This window comes from Mus caroli, unplaced genomic scaffold, assembly GCF_978045245.1.
Source record: "Mus caroli unplaced genomic scaffold, Mus_caroli_1 scaffold_14, whole genome shotgun sequence".
NCBI lineage: Eukaryota > Metazoa > Chordata > Mammalia > Rodentia > Muridae > Mus > Mus caroli.
This window is the reverse complement of record NW_028227269.1, coordinates 83,775,001-83,795,992: the sequence shown is the minus strand read 5'-3', so window position 1 is coordinate 83,795,992 and position 20,992 is coordinate 83,775,001. Positions and strand designations below refer to the sequence as shown.

Sequence of the window (20,992 nt, the reverse complement as noted above, 5' to 3'; positions counted from 1 at the left end):
TGATGTTTGTTGCTCAAGTGTCTTCCTCACTGAGCGCTCAACTGTAAGCAGGCTGATGACCACAAGAAATGAGCTGGCTGTGCAAAAATGTGAGATTTTTTTTTTTTTTTTTGCATAAAAATTGTCAGAGGAAGACAGGGAGATGGAGAGGCTCGACCTTTCCATGGCTTGCGCAAGGTCAGAACAGTTATTAAAGTGGTGGGCTGTGTGTGGCAGTGACTGCAAAGACTCTCAGGCTAAGGAGGTCGTCAGAAAGAAACGTGAAATGCAAGAAGTGGACAAATACAAGTTTGGGCTCTTTCAAAACAAACTTACAGGCAAAGCGCTTGCAGAGCAAGCCTGACAACCTGCGTTCAATCCCTGTCGCCCACATGATACAGAAGGACAGAACTGATCTCCATGTGTGGGTCATGGCCTGTGGGAAAGCCCTTGCCACACACAAAGCACACACCACACACACACACACACACACACACACACACACAAATAAATAATGTGAGGCTGGAGAGAAGGCTCAGAAGTTAAAAGCAGCAGCTGCTCTTACAGAGGATCCAGGTGTCCCAGCACCAAAATGGCAGCTCCCAGCTCAGAACTCCAATTCTGCAGGTTGTGACGCTCTCTCTGTCCTGGCCTCTGTGGGCACAAGGCACATAAGCAGGCAAAACACCTATACACATAAAAAGTCAATTATTTAAGAATAATACTGGCAAATTCTTTTCAAAGACTGAGAAACCTTTCTGAAGGAACCAAGAAACCATCTTGACCTAGAGGATTGTATAGATGTGATGTTCTGTGTAGAGATATTTTGTATCTCTGTATCAACATCACACATGTTAATTATAGGAACACTCCCTTGTTGTGGATGTAAGAGTTAAGTCTTCTATTTCTTATTTTGAAGAAATGCTAAAATGAGTCAAGTGGCTGACTGTCCCTTAGTTTACTTAGAATTCAAACTGTAGAACTGAACACTGAACATGCTATGCAGTTCTAGAGAACTCTTGCCACCACACAGCTCACCAAGTGTCTTATGTAAAACTGATGTAAAAGCCTTCCCTTATTCTTCTCTCGTTCATCTCTCTCCCAATAGATTCCTATGAGAAACAAGGTCCACAAAGCGCTGGCCGGAAGAAATTACTGTCTTCCACAATAATCCCTCCACTGGCGATCACCGTGTCAGAGGAACAAAGGAGACTCTTACGGTCAGTAGTCTGAGGACATGATGCCAGTTGGTCTGTAACGCTTACCATAGCTCTGCGAGGTTTCTACATGCATGTTCCTTTTTCTCTTTCCAGAGAAGGAAACTGAGACAGAGAGTGTTGCATGGCTTGCCCAAGGTCTTAACGGTTAGCAGTACAGGCTCAGAGCCTGTCTTCTAACCTCAAATGCCATTCTTCTCTCTATAGCATAGATACTGAGTATAGGATAGAATTTCCCTGGTAATTTTTTCCAGCATTTGGCTTAGAACACTTCTCCTTCTTGGAAGAGCGAAGTGTTTATGCTGCACTGTTTCTGAGCAAAGTTAGGGAGATAATTGTTTCCATTCTTCTTGTCTTGGTCCATTCTAGATTCTACATTTCCATAATCTTATTATGAAAGAAGCAAAATACAGGATGCCAGGGTGGGGAAAGCCCTGGGCCAGGTCACAGCACAGGTCATGGCATAGGTCATTTCCCCACTTCCGATCAGTGTATGTTTTTTGAAAATGAAAAGGTCCGTTCGTTTCAGGCCTGGTTACTCCCTGCTGCCAATGCAGCTTTCCCTAGAGCACAATCCCCAGTCAGGACATCCCCAGTCTTGGAGCTGTTAATTACCTCCCTCTTTTAACACTGATTCAAAATACCGTCAGACCTCTTCTTTGAGCCAAACTCCTTTAAATGCAGGCAGCAAGTTAGTTCCTTAGTGAGGAATGAAAACTTAAGAATAAGATTTAGAAGTAAATTGGTTCTCACAATAGAAAAACAGAAGGAAAATCAGTTACTCTACAGTAGTCTTCCCTCGTATGTGGTGGGTTTGTTCAGGACCCCTAGTGGATACCTGAAAATGTCACTACCGAGCGAGGCCTGTGTACATATTGTTTTCCCATGGTCAGTCTTCGGTATTTTATGCTTTGGTGCCTCCTTTGCATCACTATTTAATGTGTTTGGGGAGCATTATAAAGTCGAATGAGTTACTTCAGCATAGACTGCAGAGCTGGGCTGGAGGTGTGGCTCACTGCTTAGGAGCACTCGCTACTTTGCAGAGGACCCAGGTTTGGGTTCTAGCAACCACATGAAGTCTCACAACCAACTGTAACTCCAGTTCCAGAGGCTCCAGTCCTCTCTTCTGGACTCCATTGGTGTGGGGCAAGCATGTGGCACATACATACAGGCTAGCATCCATATACATCAAGTACAAATATAATAGATACAACTTTTTAAAACTGTGACCTGCATTAGTGACATGATAAGTAAGGGACTAACAGACAGGCGTGAGCCTTTACCATGCTTCTCAGAGCGGCATGCAATTTAAGTTTTATGGCCAGGGACATAGCTCAGCACTAGACCATATGCTTAGCATGTGCAAGGCCCCTGCTCAGTCCTAAAATAAAGTTTTCTTCTGGAATTTTCCATTTATTTTTTTGGATCACAGTCAACCACTAGTAACTGAATTCTTAGAAAGTGTAACTGTGAATGAGAATTACTGTGATTGGAAAGGAAATTTGATAATAAAATCCTAACACATATAAGCATAAGGAAAGCAATACGACTTTCAAAGGTCATAGCAGCTTTTGAAAATGACGGAGTGTTTGGAGCTAGCTCCCGAGAGAGTGAAGTCATGCTTGTGCCTCTGGGGCTGTCTCCTTAGGTCTTACCACAAACATTTAGAAGATCTGGGGCTTGAGCTGCTCTTCCCAGATGCTAGTGATTCTCTGATCCTGGTGGGAAAAGTGCCACTCTGCTTTGTAGAGAGAGAAGCTAGTGAACTTCGAAGAGGACGCTCTACTGTGACTAAGAGTATTGTGGAGGTAAGACACGTCCTCCGAGTTTGCAGTCTTGCCGAGGCCACTAACTGCAATCTTTGTCGTTGATCAGCACACGTTTATGTCATGTTCATAGTGCCAGATGATGGAAATTGACAGATGTATGAGGTCACAGAAAGGAGGAAGGACGCAGTTATAACACAGTGGGATGTGGAGTATAGAGGTGTCATTGGAAGGGGGTTAGAGCTACATGTGTAGCCCCTGTCAGTCATTTCAGTGTGCAAGAGGGGAGGGAGGAGGAAGGAGCTTAAAGCTAACTAGGGTTTCACTGTGAGACTTTGTGTTTTTAAAGGGGGTGGGGGTAGGCTGGAGAGATGGCCTAGAACTTAAGAGCACTCGCTGCCTTGCAGAGGACCTGGGTTCTGTTCCCAATTCCTGGTGTTGGCTCACAACCATCTTTAACTCTAGTTCCAGGAGAGCCGTTGCCCTTTTCTGGCCTTCACCAGGCCCACATGTGATCCACATACATACATAGGTTTAGGTAAAACACTCAGGCAGCCAGATGGCTATCCACTGACCTCCACATACATACCGTGGCATGTGCGTATGCATGCATGAATGAACACATATGCATACATGAATAATGTAATAAAATAATACACAAAAATCAGAAGACAGACTTAGTGACTGAGTTAGGACAGATAGTCTAGGAAAAGCTAGAAGCAGGGTGTGTGGTTAAGGCTATTGTACTTGTTTCCATACAAGAAGATGGAGACTTGATTAAGTCATTAGTAGTGGGAATGGAAAGGAGGAACAGATTTGGTACCTGGATGAGAGGGAGACTCCAAAAGATCTGGTGCAAAAAGAACACAAAAGAATAAAGGAGAAAGATTCATCACGGTGATCCCGAGTTTGTGACCAGACAGTAGTGTCACCAAAGAGGAAGGCAGTAAAGAGCAGCGTGCCTGCTGAGTGGGCGCTGATTGTGACTTCAGTGCAGAGGTGTAGAGATACAGAGATGGTACCTTCAGGTAGGAGTGGCCAGGGGCCTGGCAGACTACAGTACAGTACAGAACAGAAATCTGGGTTGTACATATCTGTTGGCAATAAAAGCATGCCCACTTTGGTAGCATTGGAAGGTGAGAAAAGGCCAGGAACCAAAGAGACTGAGAGAGCTTAGATGAGGGGGGAGAACAGGAGGCAGAGGATGTGCTAGGTCAAGGAAGCGAGGCTGAAAGAGCCATGAGATGACCGAAGATGCTGAGGAAGGAGGAGTCCGAGGAAGGTAAATGGAGGAGAAGCTGCAGGCAGAGGGAGGGAGGTAGCAGTGGCCGTAAAGTGAGACCTGGCCAACCTGGCATCATACACCTGGAACCAGCACTCTGAAGGATTACTGAGGCAGGGGGATTACAAACTCAAAGCAAGCCTTGAAATACAGATTACATAGGACAAACCTTAGGTTTCCTTCCATAATGCTGAAGTAAAAAGAAACCAAAGCCTCATCCGGGCGTGGTGGCGCACGCCTTTAATCCCAGCACTCAGGAGGCAGAGGCAGGCGGATTTCTGAGTTCATGGCCAGCCTGGTCTACAAAGTGAGTTCCAGGACAGCCAGGGCTACACAGAGAAACCCTGTCTCGAAAAACCAAAACCAACCAACCAAACAAACAAAGAAACCAAAGCCTCTGGCTGTATCCAGAGGGAGCTGGGGTGGTGGCTGAAGGTTAGGCGTGGTTGAGTCTGTGTGTGCTGGACAGAAGGCTGCAGGACTTGAGTGTGTTTGAGGGTTGAGGGTGCTCCTGGTCTATCTAGCCTATGTGTCCCCTTCCAACCCCTTTCTAAGTCACTGTTGGTGACAGCCTTGGCTCTGTTTTAAGCAGAGCTCTTCTCTGCCCACACATCTCATTTCTTCTCAGACTTCTGCTCTGGATTTGAATTCAAATTGTGTTGAATCCAAAAGATAGGATCTGTGAGAATCTTACTGTAATTCAAATACCTAAAGTTCTAACCAGAACATTATAATAAAAACCTCTCCTGAAGCGACTTCAAAGACTACTTACTTTTAAAAAGAGTTTACTTTAAGTTGAAACAAAGTTTGTGGTTTCAGAAAATTTGATTATATTAAGTCAGGTGGATAGACAGAGTCCTTGACTTTGGAAGAAGTTGGAGCAATTCTTGTGGCAATAGTTATTGATACATTCTCACCATTTGTGGTCCAGTTTGATGTCTGAGACTGGATCTCATTATGTAGCTCTGGCCTTCACTCACAGGTCCACCTGCTGGGATTAAAGGCATGTACCACCATGCTTGGCAAGACGGAGCCTTTTAACATCATTAAAGTGTTCTGCATTAACTGAAGTGAGCCGTGAGTGGGAAGTGAGACCCTTCTTCCTCTGCAGCCTTGCAGATGTGCTTTTCAGCCCCACTCACACATCAGAGGCCACACAGTTAGCCTTGATTCCTGACGTGCTGGGCTTGCAGCAGGTTAGGTGGTGTTTTAGTTACCCTATAGGGCCCTGAGCCTAGATCTTGGTAACCATGAGCATTTATAAAGCTTCGCAGACGAGCAGGACATAGAATGATTGATTTCACTTCTAGGTTTCAAAAGAAAATCATCCTGTTGTAATCTTAGAAGGCTGATTTCGAGAAGTAATAAATTCTGTATTCTGTTAAAAAAATATTAAATGTACCATACCTTGAGACAGGTTGTTGTTGGGGTTTTTTTTTTGGTTTGTTTTGGTTTTTTTTGTTTTTGTTTTTTTCCTCCAGAGGCTAAACAAATTGGCAACATTAAATAGTATCAGCTGTAATTAAAATTTTCCATTTTAGCTGGTGCTGGTGGCTCACGCCTTTAACTCCAGCACTCCAGAGGCAGAGGCAGACAGATTTGAATTCCAGGCCAGGCTGGTCTACAGAGTGAGTGCCAGGACAGCCAGGGCTACAGAGAAACCCTGTCTTAAAAAAGAAAAAAGAAAAAAGAAAAAAAAGTAGTTTGGTTGGTTTAAATTTTTATTTTTGTGTGGGTGCATTGGGTGACAACAGCTCTCTCCTTCCACCCTGGGAATCATGGGGCTTGTGCCCTTACCTGCTGCGCATCTCACGGGTCCTAGGCTTTAAGTTATTTTGTAAATAAAGTGGTGTGGGCAGACTGAGGCAGGAGGATGACAAGTTCAAGACCAGGCTGGCCTTCATAGGAAGAGTGGAAAAAACTCTGCATAAGGACAGAGACATACAGGGGAGGAGAAACTTCTCAGGCGAGCTTTGGAAAATAAACCTCTCAACTTGATGTCCAGGAGGGAAACATCCATACACACGATATGAAAATAAAACAAACCTGAATCTTAACCATGAGCTCCCCGGGTAGCAGGTTTCCTTCTGGAGTGTTCACACATCCTTTCTCTGGGCTGATTCCCCTGCTGGCCTCCTCCCCATCTCCCCGCCCGCTCCCGCCTTTGCCCAGATCCTTTCCACTTTAATGTCCCTGTCGCCCTTCACCCTTGCCTCCTCAGAGCCACTGGGTTGTCTCGGGAGTCCCTTGCTAGTTTCTAGCCTCTGGCCACCTAGATAACACATCCTATTAGAAGCTAAGATCTGCGTATGAGAGACAACACATGTGCTTGTCTTTGTGGGCCTGGGTTTCCTCACTTGGTGTGTTTCCACGTTTTGATTATCTGTCCATCTGGAGATGGGTATCTCTTCTGGTTCCATGCTCTTCCTGTTGTGAAAGAGCAGCTGTGGACGTGGATGTGCAGTCCCTCCATGGTGGGATGGAGTCCTTTGGGTGCATGCCAAGAGGGGGAGCGCTGGCTCACATGGTAGTTCTGCCTTAGCCTTTGAGAGGGCTTCACAGTGGGTTTTATAGTGGCCGAGGACTTCCCATTCCAGTCAACCCCTGATGAGGTTCCTCCTACAGTCAGTCCATCCTCCTACAGTCAGTCCATCCTCCTACAGTCAGTCCATCCTCCTACAGTCAGTCCATCCTCCTACAGTCAGTCCATCCTCCTACAGTCAGTCCATCCTCCTACAGTCAGTCCATCCTCCTGCAGTCAGTCCATCCTCCTACAGTCAGTCCATCCTCCTACAGTCCATCTGGCCCATGTAGTGTTTTCTTTCTATCTTCTTTTTTTTGGGGTCGGGGGAGGCTTGGTTTGTTTGTTTGTTTGTTTGTGTATTTGTCTTTCAAGGCAAGGTTTCTCTGTGTAAGAGTCTTGGCTTTTGTGGAACTTGCACTGGCCTCGGACTTAAGAGATTTGCTTGCCTCTGCCTCCCAGTCGATGGGATCAAAGGTGTTGTGCCACCCACCCCCGCCTGGCTTCCCTTGATTTAATGATAGTAATTCTGACTGCAGTGAGATGGAATCTCACAGGAGGTTTATTTCTCACTTTCTGATGGCTATATATGTATGTATATGTATGTATATATGTATATATGTATGTATATGTATGTATGTATATGTATGTATATATGTATGTATATGTATGTATATATGTATGTATATGTATATATATGTATATATGCCATTGATGCTTCTTTTGAGAATTGTCTGTTCATCTACTGGTCGGCACTTTTGTCTTTCTCTCTCTCTCTCTGTGTATGTGTGTGTGTGTGTCACTTTAGCTCTTTATATATCTAAATGTTAGCCTCTTGTATTACTGGCAGAGGTCTTCCCTCACACTGTAGGCTCCCTTCCCTCGGCTGTAGTCTCTCTGGCTATGCATTTACTTTTTCAGTTCACGTCCTCACATTTCCTAATCGTTGGGGTTGTTTCTATTCACTGAGGATGGTTTTACATGCTAAAAGGGCAAGGACAGCAGAACAGCCAATTCATGCCTGTTTTCCTTTTGGCTTTTTAGGAATTAATTCGAGAACAAGTGGAGGTAAGCTTTTCTCTTATTTGGGAGTGTCACACGGACGTGTCACACACAAGGCTTCATTCATTTCCCTTTTACTAATTCTGTAGCTGCTCCAGACCACAGGAAGTATCCAAGGGACACTGCCACTGACTGTCCAGAAGGTGTTGGCCTCCCAGGCCTGCCATGGTAAGAGCTTGCGCGTAGCTGGAGTCTGGGGAGCCGAGCATTGGCAGGGTACAGTGATTGTATAGGAGACAAGCGCTCCTTTCTCTTCACCTGCTACAGGGTGTAGTATAGGTCAAGAGGCTGATGCTACCTTAATTTTCAAAAATTACTTTTTGAAAGTAGAACACTACTAGAACTGGGGTAGAAACTGACTAAGAAAGTAGAGGGGTGGGCCTTAAGGGAGGTGTCCTGAGTGAGGCCAGAGTGAGCCTGGGGCTCATCACAGCGTGAGGAGCAGCCTTGGCAGGGCCACAAAGGCCAGACTAAATTCCTCTCATGAGGAGCAGCCAAGAGTACCAAGAAATTAGGCTGGAAATAAAGACCAGACGCTTAGAAGGTTCTAGTGAGACCTTTAGAGCTGATACAGGGCCCAGGTCTAGTGAAGGGTCGTGAGCAGGGGATTTGATTCGTAGAGGACATGGCATTGCTGGACTCAAATTAGGGACGTGGCCACTGCGGAGCTGCCTGCAACTGTTCTGGGACCCACTGTCACCCCCACTTTATTCCTCTCCTTTCAAGCTTCTCACCCCTGCCTCTCCAAGCTTAGTCTGCACCCTGCAAATATCCCAGTGTCCTTTGCCCCTTTATTCTGTTTCCAGCCCTGCACCATCACTGTCTTCAGAGTCTGAGTCTGTCTACATTGCCCTTCTCCTTACCTCCCTGTGAGCCCTCTGCCTAGTCTTCACCCCGTCCAGCTCCTGCTCCAGCAACTATTCCCTTAGCACCTCCAAAATTTTTGGTAATTGTTTTGGTTTGCTTCAGGCAGGGTCTTGCTTTGTACCCCAGGCTGTCCTAGAACTGCTAACATAGAATAATAAGCCGACCTCTAACTTGTAGCAATCCTCCTGCTTCAGCCTCCCACAGCTGGGACTACAGGTGTTAGCCACCACACCCAGCCAGGGAGATCTTTCTAAAACATGTTTCTAAGCATGTCATTCTTCCATCTGATGTACACATTGCCATTTACGAATGCTCTTGGTATAAAAGTATTTTATGTATTTATTTTTTACATTTTTGTCTGTTTCTTTGAGATAAAGTTTCTGGTCTCTTAAAGTTTCAGCCCAGGCTGGTCTCTTAACTTAGTATGTAACAGAGGATAATCTTAAACTCTGATCCTCCGCCCTCTCTACCTCCAAAGTGCTGGGTCACAGGCATCTCCTACCATCCCTAGCAAAGCCAGAGCCTGTGGCTCACCAGGACTGGGCATAGCCCTGCCTGCTGTTTGGGTTTCAGCAGTCACACTGCATGGTGTGCTACAGTTCCAACCTCTTCTTTGTCTTGTCCCTCCTGTGTCTCGACACTCACACTGGCCTTTCCTCAGTCCAACATGCCTTTGTGTTCCTTCTCCAAGGAAAAAAATCATGAAATCTCCTCTTTTCCTCCTCTTCCTTCTCCTTCTCCTTTTTCTTCTTTTTCTTCTTCTTCTTCTTCTTCTTCTTCTTCTTCTTCTTCTTCTTCTTCTTCTTTTTTTTTTTTTTTTTTTTTGGTTTTTCAAGACAGGGTTTCTCTGTGTGTCTCTGGCTGTCCTAGAACTTGCTTTGTAGACCAGACTGTCCTCAGACTCAGAGATCTGCCTGCTTCGGTCCTCTTAACTCAGTGTCTCAGCTGAAATAGTTTAGCAAGAGAGCATTCCCTGGCCTGAGCTAGGCTGGTTTGGTGTTGCATGTTCTCGGCCTAGGGTTCATAGCACTGGTGACTGAGCTTGCTCTGTAATGATTTGTCCTGTGTGATCTTACCTGTTGGAGCTCCGTGAAGGTAGAGAGGGCCATTCGCTGTCTGTAAAGGCTCCTAACGCACAGCAGACATTTAGTTAATACTTATTGACTGAGGGAATTGATCTTAGAATAAAGTCCTGTTCTAACAGGTGATGATTTAAACCAGGAAGATTGTTACTGAAATCAAGAAAAAGGGAAAACAAAACAGACACTATAAGAAAACAGTTTGCTGGGCTGGAGAGATGGCTCAGCAGTTAAGAACACTGACTGCTCTTCCGAAGGTCCCGAGTTCAAATTCCGGCAATCACGTGGTGGCTCACAACGATTTGTAATAGGATCCGATGCCCTCTTCTGGTATGTCTGAAGACAGCAACAGTGTACGCATACATAAAATAAATAAATCAATCTTTAAAAAAAAAAAAAGAAAACAGTTTGCTTTTGAACCTTCATGGACAGAAGGAAACTACTTAAAACTCCACATACTTTTCCTAAGTAGGCAAATACTGCCCTATGTCTTTGAGAAAGCCCCCAAAGCAAGAGGGCTCCACCCCTCCAGAACACAGGGACAAACCATGCTAGGAAGCTGAGATAGGAGGGCAGTCCTGAAGACTGAGGCTTTCCCATAACCTCAGGTGCCAGTCGCAAGCAGTATAAAGGCCAGACTAAAGGAGTCTAAGAAATCCATGACTGTGTCCAGGTTCTCCGTTCTGGCACAGGTTGACACCAATCTTCACTGTGCACTGTAACTTTTTGGTGTCTCTTTCATTAGGGGCTATTAAGTTTAATGATCGTCTGAGCCTAGAAGAGAGCTGCCGCCTCATCGAAGCTCTGTCCTTGTCCCAGCTGCCATTTCAGTGTGCTCATGGGAGACCTTCAATGCTGCCCTTAGCTGACCTGGACCACTTGGAGCAGGAAAAACAGGTACAGTCCTACCTTGTTCTAGTTTACTTCCTGTTGCTATGATAAAATCAACCAAAATACACTTGGAGGCCGAGGGGGTGTGTGGAGGGGGGAGGGAGGGCCAATTTGGCTCATGCATCACAATTATACTGCAGGAACGGAAGCAGAGACCCATGAGAGGTGCTGGTCACAGGTTCACTCAGCCCGGCTCTTACAGTGCCCAGGACCAACTGCCCAGGAGTGGCACCACCCACAATGGGCTGGACCCTCCCACACCAATTACTAATCAAGAAAATGCCCTATAGACTTGCCTACAGCCAAACTGACGTAGGCATTTTCTTAAATGAAGTTCCCCTCTTTTCCCCAGTGGCTATAGCTTATATAAAGTCGACAAAAACAACAACAAGCAGCATAGACCTATAGAATCAGGAAGAAGCGAAGTTTATCTTTTCTTTCTTTCAGCTTCTGCTATCTGATTGTAATCCATCTTTATCCTCTCCAAACAGGAGAGTTTTGTTGAAAAGCGTGCACTGGAAGTTTTATTTAAGGCCATCCACTTGGTCTTTCAGTTCACATTTGAAATGGAGCTTAGACTAAAGTGTCAGCTTATCTCCATGATGGCCTCCTGGTGTTTGAGCTTCCCATGTGTACATGTATCTTGAATATCATGTATCCTGCACATCAGTTGCCTGCCAGCTCCAAGTTTCATGAGTCCTGAAGGTAGAAATGTCTCGAGCCCACAGCTGTCAGAACATAGCCGGCATCCAGTCCCTTGCGAGTGTGTGCCCTCAGCTGGAGCTGGCTCTCTCAGAGGATCTCCCTGCTTTCTCGTCAGCCACGGAAGGAAGCAGCCTTCGGAGATCTCCTGTGCCGTGGCTCTGATCTGTGCCCAAGCAACACGTGAACAGTGATGTGGCTGACTCAGGGTCTGCGCGGAGTCCTTACACTGAGAACACTTTCTGTTCTTGTTACAATCTGGTCTTCTTTTCTTTTATGTGTAAGGGTGTTTTTTTCTTCATGTATGTTTGAGCACCATGTGTGTATACAGTGCCTGTGGAGCCTAGAAGAGGGTGTTAGATCCACTCTGGAGTTACAGATGCTTGTGAACCGCCATATGGGTGTTGGTAATTACACCCAGGTGCTCTGGAAGAACAGTTTGTATTCTTAACCTCTGAGCCGTCTCTGCAGCCTCTGTTCACATCTGAAAGGAAACAGAAATGGCTGTGCACAGGGTACTGTGTTGCTGCTTTCCAGAATCCTTTCTTTTGCTTCTCTTTCTTGCTAATGGCTGTAAAGTCTTTCCTTGCATGGAGATTTCATATACTGTTTGTTTCCTGACTTATCCAGTTAATCTTACTACACTAAAATTCTTTTAAGGGATTGGAAAAAATGGCTCAGTGGTTAAGAGCAGTGGCTGCTCTTCCAGAGGATCCAGGTTTGATTTGCAGCTTCATGTGACACTCAGAGCTGTCAGCAACTCCACTTTCAAGAGACCTGATGCCTTCTTCTGAATTCTGCAGGCATAGGCATGTACATACATACATGCAGGCTAAACAGTCCCACTACCCCTCCACAAAAACCCACCTCTTTGAAAAATCCCTATCCCCATCACTGAGGAGATAAGAATTTGACTTTCAGTTTAATTCTGAGGGATGCTGTCATCTTTTTCTGAGTCCAGGAAGGAGAAATTTAAACACATTTGGAGAGCCATTCTTTGAAATACTTAAAAAAAAAAAAAATTGGTAACTATAGTTATTCTCTTTCTTCTCATAGGTTAAACCCAATCTTGCTAAACTCCGCAAAATGGTTCATGCCTGGCATCTCTTTGGAAAAACAGAGCAGAACCTGCAGCAGCCCATACCTCCTTGTGAGCCCCCATGAGAAGAGAATTATGGAGTGTAAGGAGACAAGGGGGTGCTGTGCGTCCTGAGCAGGTTGGCCGGCCCTGAGAGGGCTGGCACATCAGTCTCCCAGAGCAGATGGAGCAGGCACGTGCACTCAAGCCTAAGGGAAGTTTATTTCTTTGCATCCATGCACACAGGAGTTTGCCATATAATACCCATCTTTTGTAAACTGATTTAGTGATAAAATGTAATGATTTTGTAATTGGTGAGTTGGCTTATGTTTGAGGGGTGCAGCTATTGTTTTTGAGCAGTTTTCCCCAGCCTCTCAGTTTACATTATGTGAGGATGCTAAGCCCTAAGCGCTGGTCTGCTGTCCTCTGAGCCCCTGGCTCCGCCCCTCCCCATCAATCTCTCTTTTGCATTTGTCTCCTTCGCTTTACACCCCTGCTTCTTCACATTGTGCATTACAGACGTATGGTGTTTCTCTGCTCATTATAAAAATATTTCCTGCCAGGCAGTGGTGGCGCACACCTTTAGTCCCAGTACTTGGGAGGCAGAGGCAGGTGGATTTCTGAGTTCAAGGTCAGTCTGGTCTGCAAAGTGACAGGACAGCCACAGGGCTACACAGAGAAACCCTGTCTCGAAAAACCAAAAAAAAAAAAAAAAAAAAAAAAGCAATAAATAAAATTCCTGATGTCTTCCAGAGCGACTTTAAATTATATTAGGGATTAAAAGTTATTTATAGCTGGGTGTGGTGACATATGCCTATAATCCTAGTACCTGGGAGGCTGAGACAAGTCCGTGACAGGCCACCATTTGCCTAGGCTGGATAGATAGCAAGACCCTGACTCAAATAAGTAAACTATAGACAGAGAGACACAAAGACAGAATAGAGAAAGTTTGAAAAGAATTTTTTAATTCTCTTGGTAACCTGGCTGTCCTGGAACTGGAACTCAGAGATCCCCCTTTTCTTCCTCCCGAGTGCTGGGATTAAAGGTGTGTGCCACCACTGCCTGGCAAGAAAAATTACAACCTTATCCCTGGTTTTTTGATAGTCTTACTGTTTTTTTTAAAACCAGAGGTGAATGCTTCTATTCTGGACTAATAAAACACTAAAAAATAATGGGTTTGTTTTTGAAAATGAATTTGTACTTTATAAAATGCTTCTGTGAAATTATTATATCAAAATGCATCATTTATTTCATCCTAACCACACGTGCTCCACACTGGTTTTGCAGGAGGTGAGGGTGGTGTGGGTCCTTTCCTCATCGAATGCTGGCTTTATTACATCATGCCTGTGGCCTTAGATGTCACTTGGGACCGGGACTGATGGTTCCGAAGATGCTTGTTCCGCCTCCTTTAATTTGTATTCTCCCTGCTTCTCCCATGATGTACGGTTAATCCTGCTCAGACGACTGAAGGACCGTGGGGAAGGCTGGTAGTTCTTACTGCAAGGTTTCCCTCTGCTGTATAATTAACCAGGCGCCAGGAGGGAGGGGTGCCCACAGCAGCTCTTCCTGACATCCTGCTCACGGTGGCCTCGCCATCAGTGAAAGAATTCTATATTTTTTAGTGCAGAAAAGAAATGTGTACTCATAGGGAACAGTGTGTTTGGCAGCGGTCTTGGAGGGTATCGGAGGGATGGAAGTAACGCCTGTGTGAGCCTGGGCCCCAGGGCAGGTGGAGGGGAACCAGCACTAGGTTCCTGCTGGTGCCGATGGCTTTATCACTGGAGCCCTGAAGAATGGGCCCTGCTGTCTAAGGCAGGCCTTTGTCTCAGAGCTGTTACAAGTGAGTGCTTCATGCTCTCAGAGCATCTTGTCTATGTTCAGTGCGGAGATGTGGCCCAGGGCCTCTGCAGCATTGTCCCAGATCAGTGAGGAGGAGAAGGGGTTGGGGGGACAGAGTCTCCTGTAGCCCAGGCTGTCCAGTAACTCAGACATACTGAGGATGCCCGTTGAACTCCAGCTTGTAATTGTCTTCACTTCTCAAGGCATGCATGGTGACTCACCATGAATCACTGCCACGCTTGCCCTACCAAGAATTTGAAAAAAAAATCCTTTTATGTCAGCCCAGTTCTCAGGATTTCAAATGAGTGATAGCACTTCTTAACCGAGTGTCAGGAGGCTTTCAGAAGGGTCGCTTCTGTGTTACTGCCAACTCCTGTTTTCCCAAGAGGAGCAGAGAATCAGAAAATGTTTTCCGTGAATTATGTCTTCCTGGCTAGCCTGAGAAGCTAGGAGATAATTATCTTCTTTTAATAATTTATAAGCTCATTTGCATTCATAGCATAAAAACAACTTATTAGCCAAAAATATCTAATAGATTACCTTTATTGCCTATTAGGGTTTTATATTGTCCTTTTTTAACTCAAGGACCATAAGAACAAAGACACACCACTTAATTTTCTAATATATGCTCGTAATTTTTTAGACATTTGTTTATGTGCGTGTCTCTGTCTGTGTACACACATGGGCCCTGATGTGTGTGGAAGCCAGACAATGACCTGTGGGAGTAGATACTCTTCTTCTACTGTCCAGGCTTTTGGGAGGCGGAGGGCCAGCTCTCCCTGGCCCACACCACCTGTGCCTCAGATGAGTCATGGGGCCAGCTCTCCCATGTTCACACCCTTGGGCTTGCTTGCCTACATCCCTGCCACCAGGTGAGGTACAGAGACAGCTCTCTAAGTACTTCAGCCAGTGTGGGGTGGGGCCAGCTCTGCATAGCCCTTAGACACTGTTTTAGTCAGGGTTTCTATTCCTGCACAAACATCATGACCAAGAAGCAAGTTGGGGAGGAAAGGGTTTATTCGGCTTACACTTCCATACTGCTGTTCATCACCAAGGAAGTCAGGACTGGAACTCAAGCAGGAAGCAGGAGCTGATGCAGAGGCCATGGAGGGATGTTCTTTACTGGCTTGCCTCCCCTGGCTTGCTCAGCCTACTCTCTTATAGAACCCAAGACTACCAGCCCAGGGATGGTCCCACCCACAAGGGGCCTTTCCCCCTTGATCACTAATTGAGAAAATGCCTTACAGTTGGATCTCATGGAGGCATTTCCTCAACTGAAGCTCCTTTCTCTGTGATAACTCCAGCTGTGTCAAGTTGACACACAAAACCAGCCAGTACAGACACCAACATGATTCCCAGCTTGGCCCAGATCCCATGGTCTGTCTGCCCAGACCAGGGACATCCACTTGGCCTGTAGTGATAATGTGAGCCATGGACAATCAGCACAGTTCCCTGTTGCTCCATGGCCGCAGGCCCAGACATGGCCCTCGGTGGCAACCTGAGCTCGTGGTACTTCATGGCTTCAGGTGGCAGGGTATTCACAACAGGCTGTTCCTCTCCACCCACTTGTCTCTAGTCCTGCCTCTCTGGACTTGGAGTACTCAAACCACCTGCTTCTCTTTCTCTCTCATCTCTCTACCACATACTCGCACATCATAGAGGCTCCCGCTGTGACCAGGTGGCAGGTGGGCCTCTGGGTGTCCTCCTCACGCCCCTGTGGGTTGCTCATTTTGAAATGGATATTCTGGCTCCTGGTTGTCAATATCCCTTGACATTTTTTACTTTCACACCTCTATATAAATATACACCTCTAATATATATAATACACACCTTTAAATAAATAAATTCCAGATAGAGGATTCAAAACACCAGCACCTTGGCTCAGGATATTATCCAGGACTCCATCTTTGGCCACTGGGCCATTGACTACAGGGTGACCTAGGCTGTGCTGGTGTCTTTGGGAGCCAGACCACCCAGTGCTGCCTCACCCACCCATGTAATATATTTTTAAAGATTTATTATTTTTGTGTATATATGTGTGAGCATATGTGTACCACCTATGTGTAATTACCTACAGAGGCCACAAGAAGGCATAGCATGCAATGGAACTGATGTCAAAGGTCACTGTGAGCCACCATGTGAGTGCTGGGGACAGAACCTGGGTCCTCTGCAAGAACTGTAAGCACGTAACTACTGAGCCATCTCTCTAGTTCCCTGTCTGATTTTATTAGATTAAATAAATTAAAATCATTTTGGTTTATGGGATTTATTAATTTGTCAACTTAGTGGTTCAACTCTATGAAATTTTGTTGGTAAAAATTATGAGATGTGAAATGTCACCATTCTTGAGAGTTCCATTTTGGCAATGTTCATCAAAATATATTGAGAAACAAAGATGCATCTGGTGCCTCTGACTTCAGGAGGCTTAGCTTTCACCAGGGAGAGGGGTAAGGAAACTGAGGACAGACTATGGATCACTGAATTTCAGCTGGCACTTTGTCACTGGGCTGAAAGGAGATAGCAACATTACTGTGAGGTTTAAGACTGTGGGTGGGAGGACCTAGAGAGATTGCTCAGAGTGGAAGAGCACATATTCTTGTCAAAGACCTGGGGTTGATGAGCAACATCCACCTGATGGCTCACAGCCATCTGTAAGTCCAGCTCCGGAGTATCAGACCCTCATCTTGACCTTCTAAGGTACCAGGCACACACATGGTGCATAGACATATATGCAGGCAAAACATTCATGCACATAAAATAAAAAATTTAAACTCCTTGCCCCCTGCACCCAGAAACAAAAACACTCTGTTTAGTAACAGGAACTAGCACCAGAAAAGCCAGGGCCAAGGCAGAGAGTAAGCGAAATGTGGGGGAGGGGACCAGCCCCACCAGGACTGCCAGGGAGCTGGTGACAGGAGAATGGAGAGCTTCGAGCCATCCGGGTTAGGGGCAGCCCAGACAGAAAAGCAAGGCAGAGCAGGACCAAAATATTAGAATCGGGGCCTGAGGGGCCACACCAGGTGGGAGCAGATTCGGTTCAGCAGTTCCCAGAAGCCCTGGCGGCCAAGCCTCAAGTGGGAGCCTGGCATGCTCATCTGGAGAAGAGCCATTCTGACACGAAACCGAGAGTGCTGGTCCTGCATCCCATTAAAGCCCAGGAGTGGGGCTGGGGAGAAAAAAGGCCAGTTTCATAAAACAAACAAACAAAAAAACCAGTGTCCAGGCCTGGGTCCCATATAGAAGCTTAACAGGGTGTATTTGCCTGTAATTCAGTTGGTTTAAGGTGAGTTGGGAGGTGGAGACAGGAGAAGTCCCTGGAAGGGAATCACAGGCCAAATTACCCTAGAGTTTACAGCACGGGAACATACAAGATCTTTCCTGCCTCAAATGAGGGAATACATGTCGGACACCTGATGTGTCCTCTGTGCATTCAGCAGGGTACAAAGATGCCTTCACACACATGTCACACAAACATACACATACACAAACGTAATTCTTTAAGGGAATGGTGCTACACACCTGTAATCCCAGAATGTGGCAGGCTGAGGCAGGAGGATCAAGATTTACAAAGAAACGGTTATAAACCACAACGAAACACACATCATTAGGCTTACAGAGAGAACCAGACAGTGTGTCTGCCACTGTGCTTTGCCACTCATAGACTGTGAGACAGCTAAAAGGTGGGGCCAGGATGAGAGGGAAAGAAGGAAGTCTAGAGAGACTGAAATTGTAGCTATTCTGCACCAGATAAGGATACACCAGGCTGTATCCTTACTCCTCTTCCTCTGGTCGCTGGCCCATCATTAAAAAAGTGGGTTGTGCCCATTGCCTCAGAAGGTGCAGTCAAAGGTCATCCTGTGGCCCGGAGCTGTCGCAAACCTTCAGAGCACTTCTCCCTATGCCCATTCCTTGATGTTTCCTCCTCCTCCTCTTCCATCACCTCTGATAAAGACATCCTGACTAAAACTGGGAGTGGCTTACCTTACCAGTTGAATGCTGAGCAGAAAGCTAGATCCAACAGCAATCCGAGTTCAGCCAGCCTCTCCTGAGGTTACCCTTAAAACTCATTAGTGCTTATTTCAAGAGCAAAGAGTGGCAGCTAGTGACTCAGAGGCAGTGTGGAGCCAGCTACTACTATTTATCCTTTGATTTGGCTTGCATTTAAAAAACTCGTTTAGATTTATCATGTTATTTTATGTGTATGGGTGTTTTGCTTGTATGTGTCTGTGCACCAGATGTATGTCTAGTGCCCTCGGGTCAGTGACCACAGAGGACAAAAGAAGGCATGAGATCCCCTGGGACTGGAGTTACAGACAGCTGTGAACCACTGTGTGTGGTGCTGAGAACCCAATCCAGGTCCTCTGCAAGAGCCTAAGTACTGAGCTATCTCATCCAGCCCCTGGTTGGCATTTTTGTTTGGTTGTTTGATTACAAGGTCTCTCTCTGTGTGCAGTCCTGGCTGCCTCAGAGCTCACTGGAGACCAGGCTGGCCTCCAACTCACGGAGATCCTGCTGTCTCTGCCTCCAGATTAAAAGGCATGGGTCACCACACCTAGCCTGGTTTGCAGTTTTGAGACAAAGTTTCACTCTGTAAGTGGCTCAGACTGCCTCAAAGTTGGAATCTTCCTGCCTCGGCTGCTTAAGTGTTGGGATTACCAGGGTGGGCTCTGTGCCCTGCTTCCTTCTCTTAACCAGCTTTGTGACCTTGCTCCTTAGCCTGCGGACTTCTACAGATTATGAATTTTAGGGATCTGATCAGGTTTTCACTTAGTTCAGCACAAGCTAGCTTCTTTTCCAGGCAGACTTGATTCTAAATGCAGTCAGCGTGCCTAGGGGAGAAAACCAGTCAGGAGTCTCCCTGGCACAGCAATTACTGGAAACATCTAATCTGTGGCACCTTTGTTGTGAGTGACACACAGATGGGAGTTCTTATTAATAACTATGTAGCTGCTGCAGTGTCCTGGCCCAGCTGCTTGGTGATGGAGCTTGGTGGCAGAACGCTTGCCTCCCACGTACAAAGCCTTGAGTTCTGGTCCCAGTTCTGCACACAATGATGTACAGAGAAGGACCAGATACAAAAGACTTGCAAGCCCCATTTCAAAAGACTTCTTTTAGGGTAACTTAGGTGCATATCCACTGATGCAGAATTTATTTATTTTTTTTGTAAACTGTGTATGTGTGTGTACATGCACACACATGCACACACATGTAGAAGGTAGAGACCAACTTGTGGAAGTCCATTTTATCCATCCTTTATCCTTTATACCAGGATTGGCAGTGAGTTCGCTTCTCCAGCTGAGTCACTGAACCCACCCTAACATGAGGAGTTTCTGAGAGGTCAAGTAGACGGTATAGAGCCTTTTGAATTTTGTCACTACATGTTAGTTTTCATGGCTGAGTGGGCCTGATGGACCAAGTTGTATATATGAAAGATTAACATTGCTATAGAGTTCAGTAGTACAGCCAGTGCCAGGCAGCTTTTGTTATTCAAAGACTAATGCAAGTTTTCGGTTTTTAAAAATGGTTTTGAAACATATTTGTGAAACCCAGTCTGAGTACCAGCATTTCTCTGAGGATCACTTTACATCACACTTGCTTTTTTTTTTTTTTTTTTTGTTGAGAGTATGTTTTCAGACTTCTGAAGCTAAATTAGGAGTTTCTGTTCCTTATTCGAGTTCCAAGAATTATGCCTTTCCTGCCCTCTGCCCAACTTGGAAGATAGAGACCGTGGGAACAAGTGTCTTTACAAACTGCATTCATTATCTGGCAGGTTATTTGGTGTGTTCGAGAAGACATCTGCAGCCATGGCTCTTGTTTCTATAATTCTGTCCAAGCATAAAGTTTTTTTTTGTTTTGTTTTTTTTGTTTGTTTTTTTTCTGGGTCCTGCCTGCAGGACAGTATTGTGAGGTAGGCCTGGCAAGGCTGCGGGTTGCAAGTCTTTGGTCGTGACCCTGTCGGTGAGTGCCGCTTCTCTTCCTGGCCTTAGCCAATCCTTGAACAGGAAAAGGAGGAGAAGGGGTAGGTTGGCTTAAGTGACTTAAGTTGTAGAGTCCACAGCGGCATCCTGCCCTTCTCTTCTGGGCTCGAAGACAGCTTCTGTCTCACGCTCATCCGTCTCAGTTGTGCCTGGAAAGACACTGGTGCTAATTTTAGACAGAGACTGGGATGCACAAAAAGTGTCGTGGCAAGCCAGAAACAAATTTCGAGGCCCCGACTTGCTGCTGTGCTTAATCCAAACCACACAATTGTACCCAAGTGAGTTGCTGTTTTCAGAGACAATGGCTTGTAATTGGCAGACACGCACCACTTCCTGAGAAAGCACAGCATCTTCTAGGCAGGAAATAATTAGAAGTCTGAGTGAGTCAGGCAGGCTCTTAGACCCTTCAGGTCAACCCTCTGTGATCTATGACCATCTGCAAAGCAGAGATCTCTCATGTTGCTATCCACCTCAATGCCTTTCCCTTATAACTTACTTTCAACCAGTTTACTGAAATGTGGCTATCAAACTACCCCTCCAAATCACTCAGTGCTTTGGGGTTAAATGTGAGGATTCCCAAGCTCCTTCCCTTCATCCAGACTCTGCCTCAAGAGATGGAGATCTCAAGGGGAAGTCAGTTTGAGCAGTGGGTCCTAACACACACGATTTATCCCAAGGCACTTTGTCAAAACTCCATTGGAAAGCACTACGCGGACAACTGGGGGTCTATA

General features: G+C 45.8%; 1 protein-coding gene across 8 annotated transcripts in view; it reads left to right on the top strand.

The window, feature by feature from the left end:
* Positions 1-13,180, top strand: part of Mlh3 (mutL homolog 3) — a 36,010-nt gene extending 22,830 nt beyond the window's left edge. For 2 of the 8 annotated variants that reach the window (XM_021179401.3, XM_021179400.3), the window contains 6 exons: positions 1,088-1,199; positions 2,845-3,004; positions 7,810-7,833; positions 7,917-7,995; positions 10,519-10,670; positions 12,423-13,180. In XM_021179401.3, coding sequence (XP_021035060.1) covers positions 1,088-1,199; positions 2,845-3,004; positions 7,810-7,833; positions 7,917-7,995; positions 10,519-10,670; positions 12,423-12,530 — 635 coding nt within the window. In that variant the 3' untranslated portion in view covers positions 12,531-13,180. Of the gene's footprint in view, positions 1-1,087; positions 1,200-2,844; positions 3,005-7,809; positions 7,834-7,916; positions 7,996-9,898; positions 10,104-10,518; positions 10,671-11,155; positions 11,361-12,422 lie in introns of those variants that run through there. The other 6 variants (XM_085830558.1, XM_085830557.1, XR_015045246.1 and 3 more) reach the window with 5 other exon arrangements.
* Positions 13,181-20,992: the final 7,812 nt, after the last annotated feature.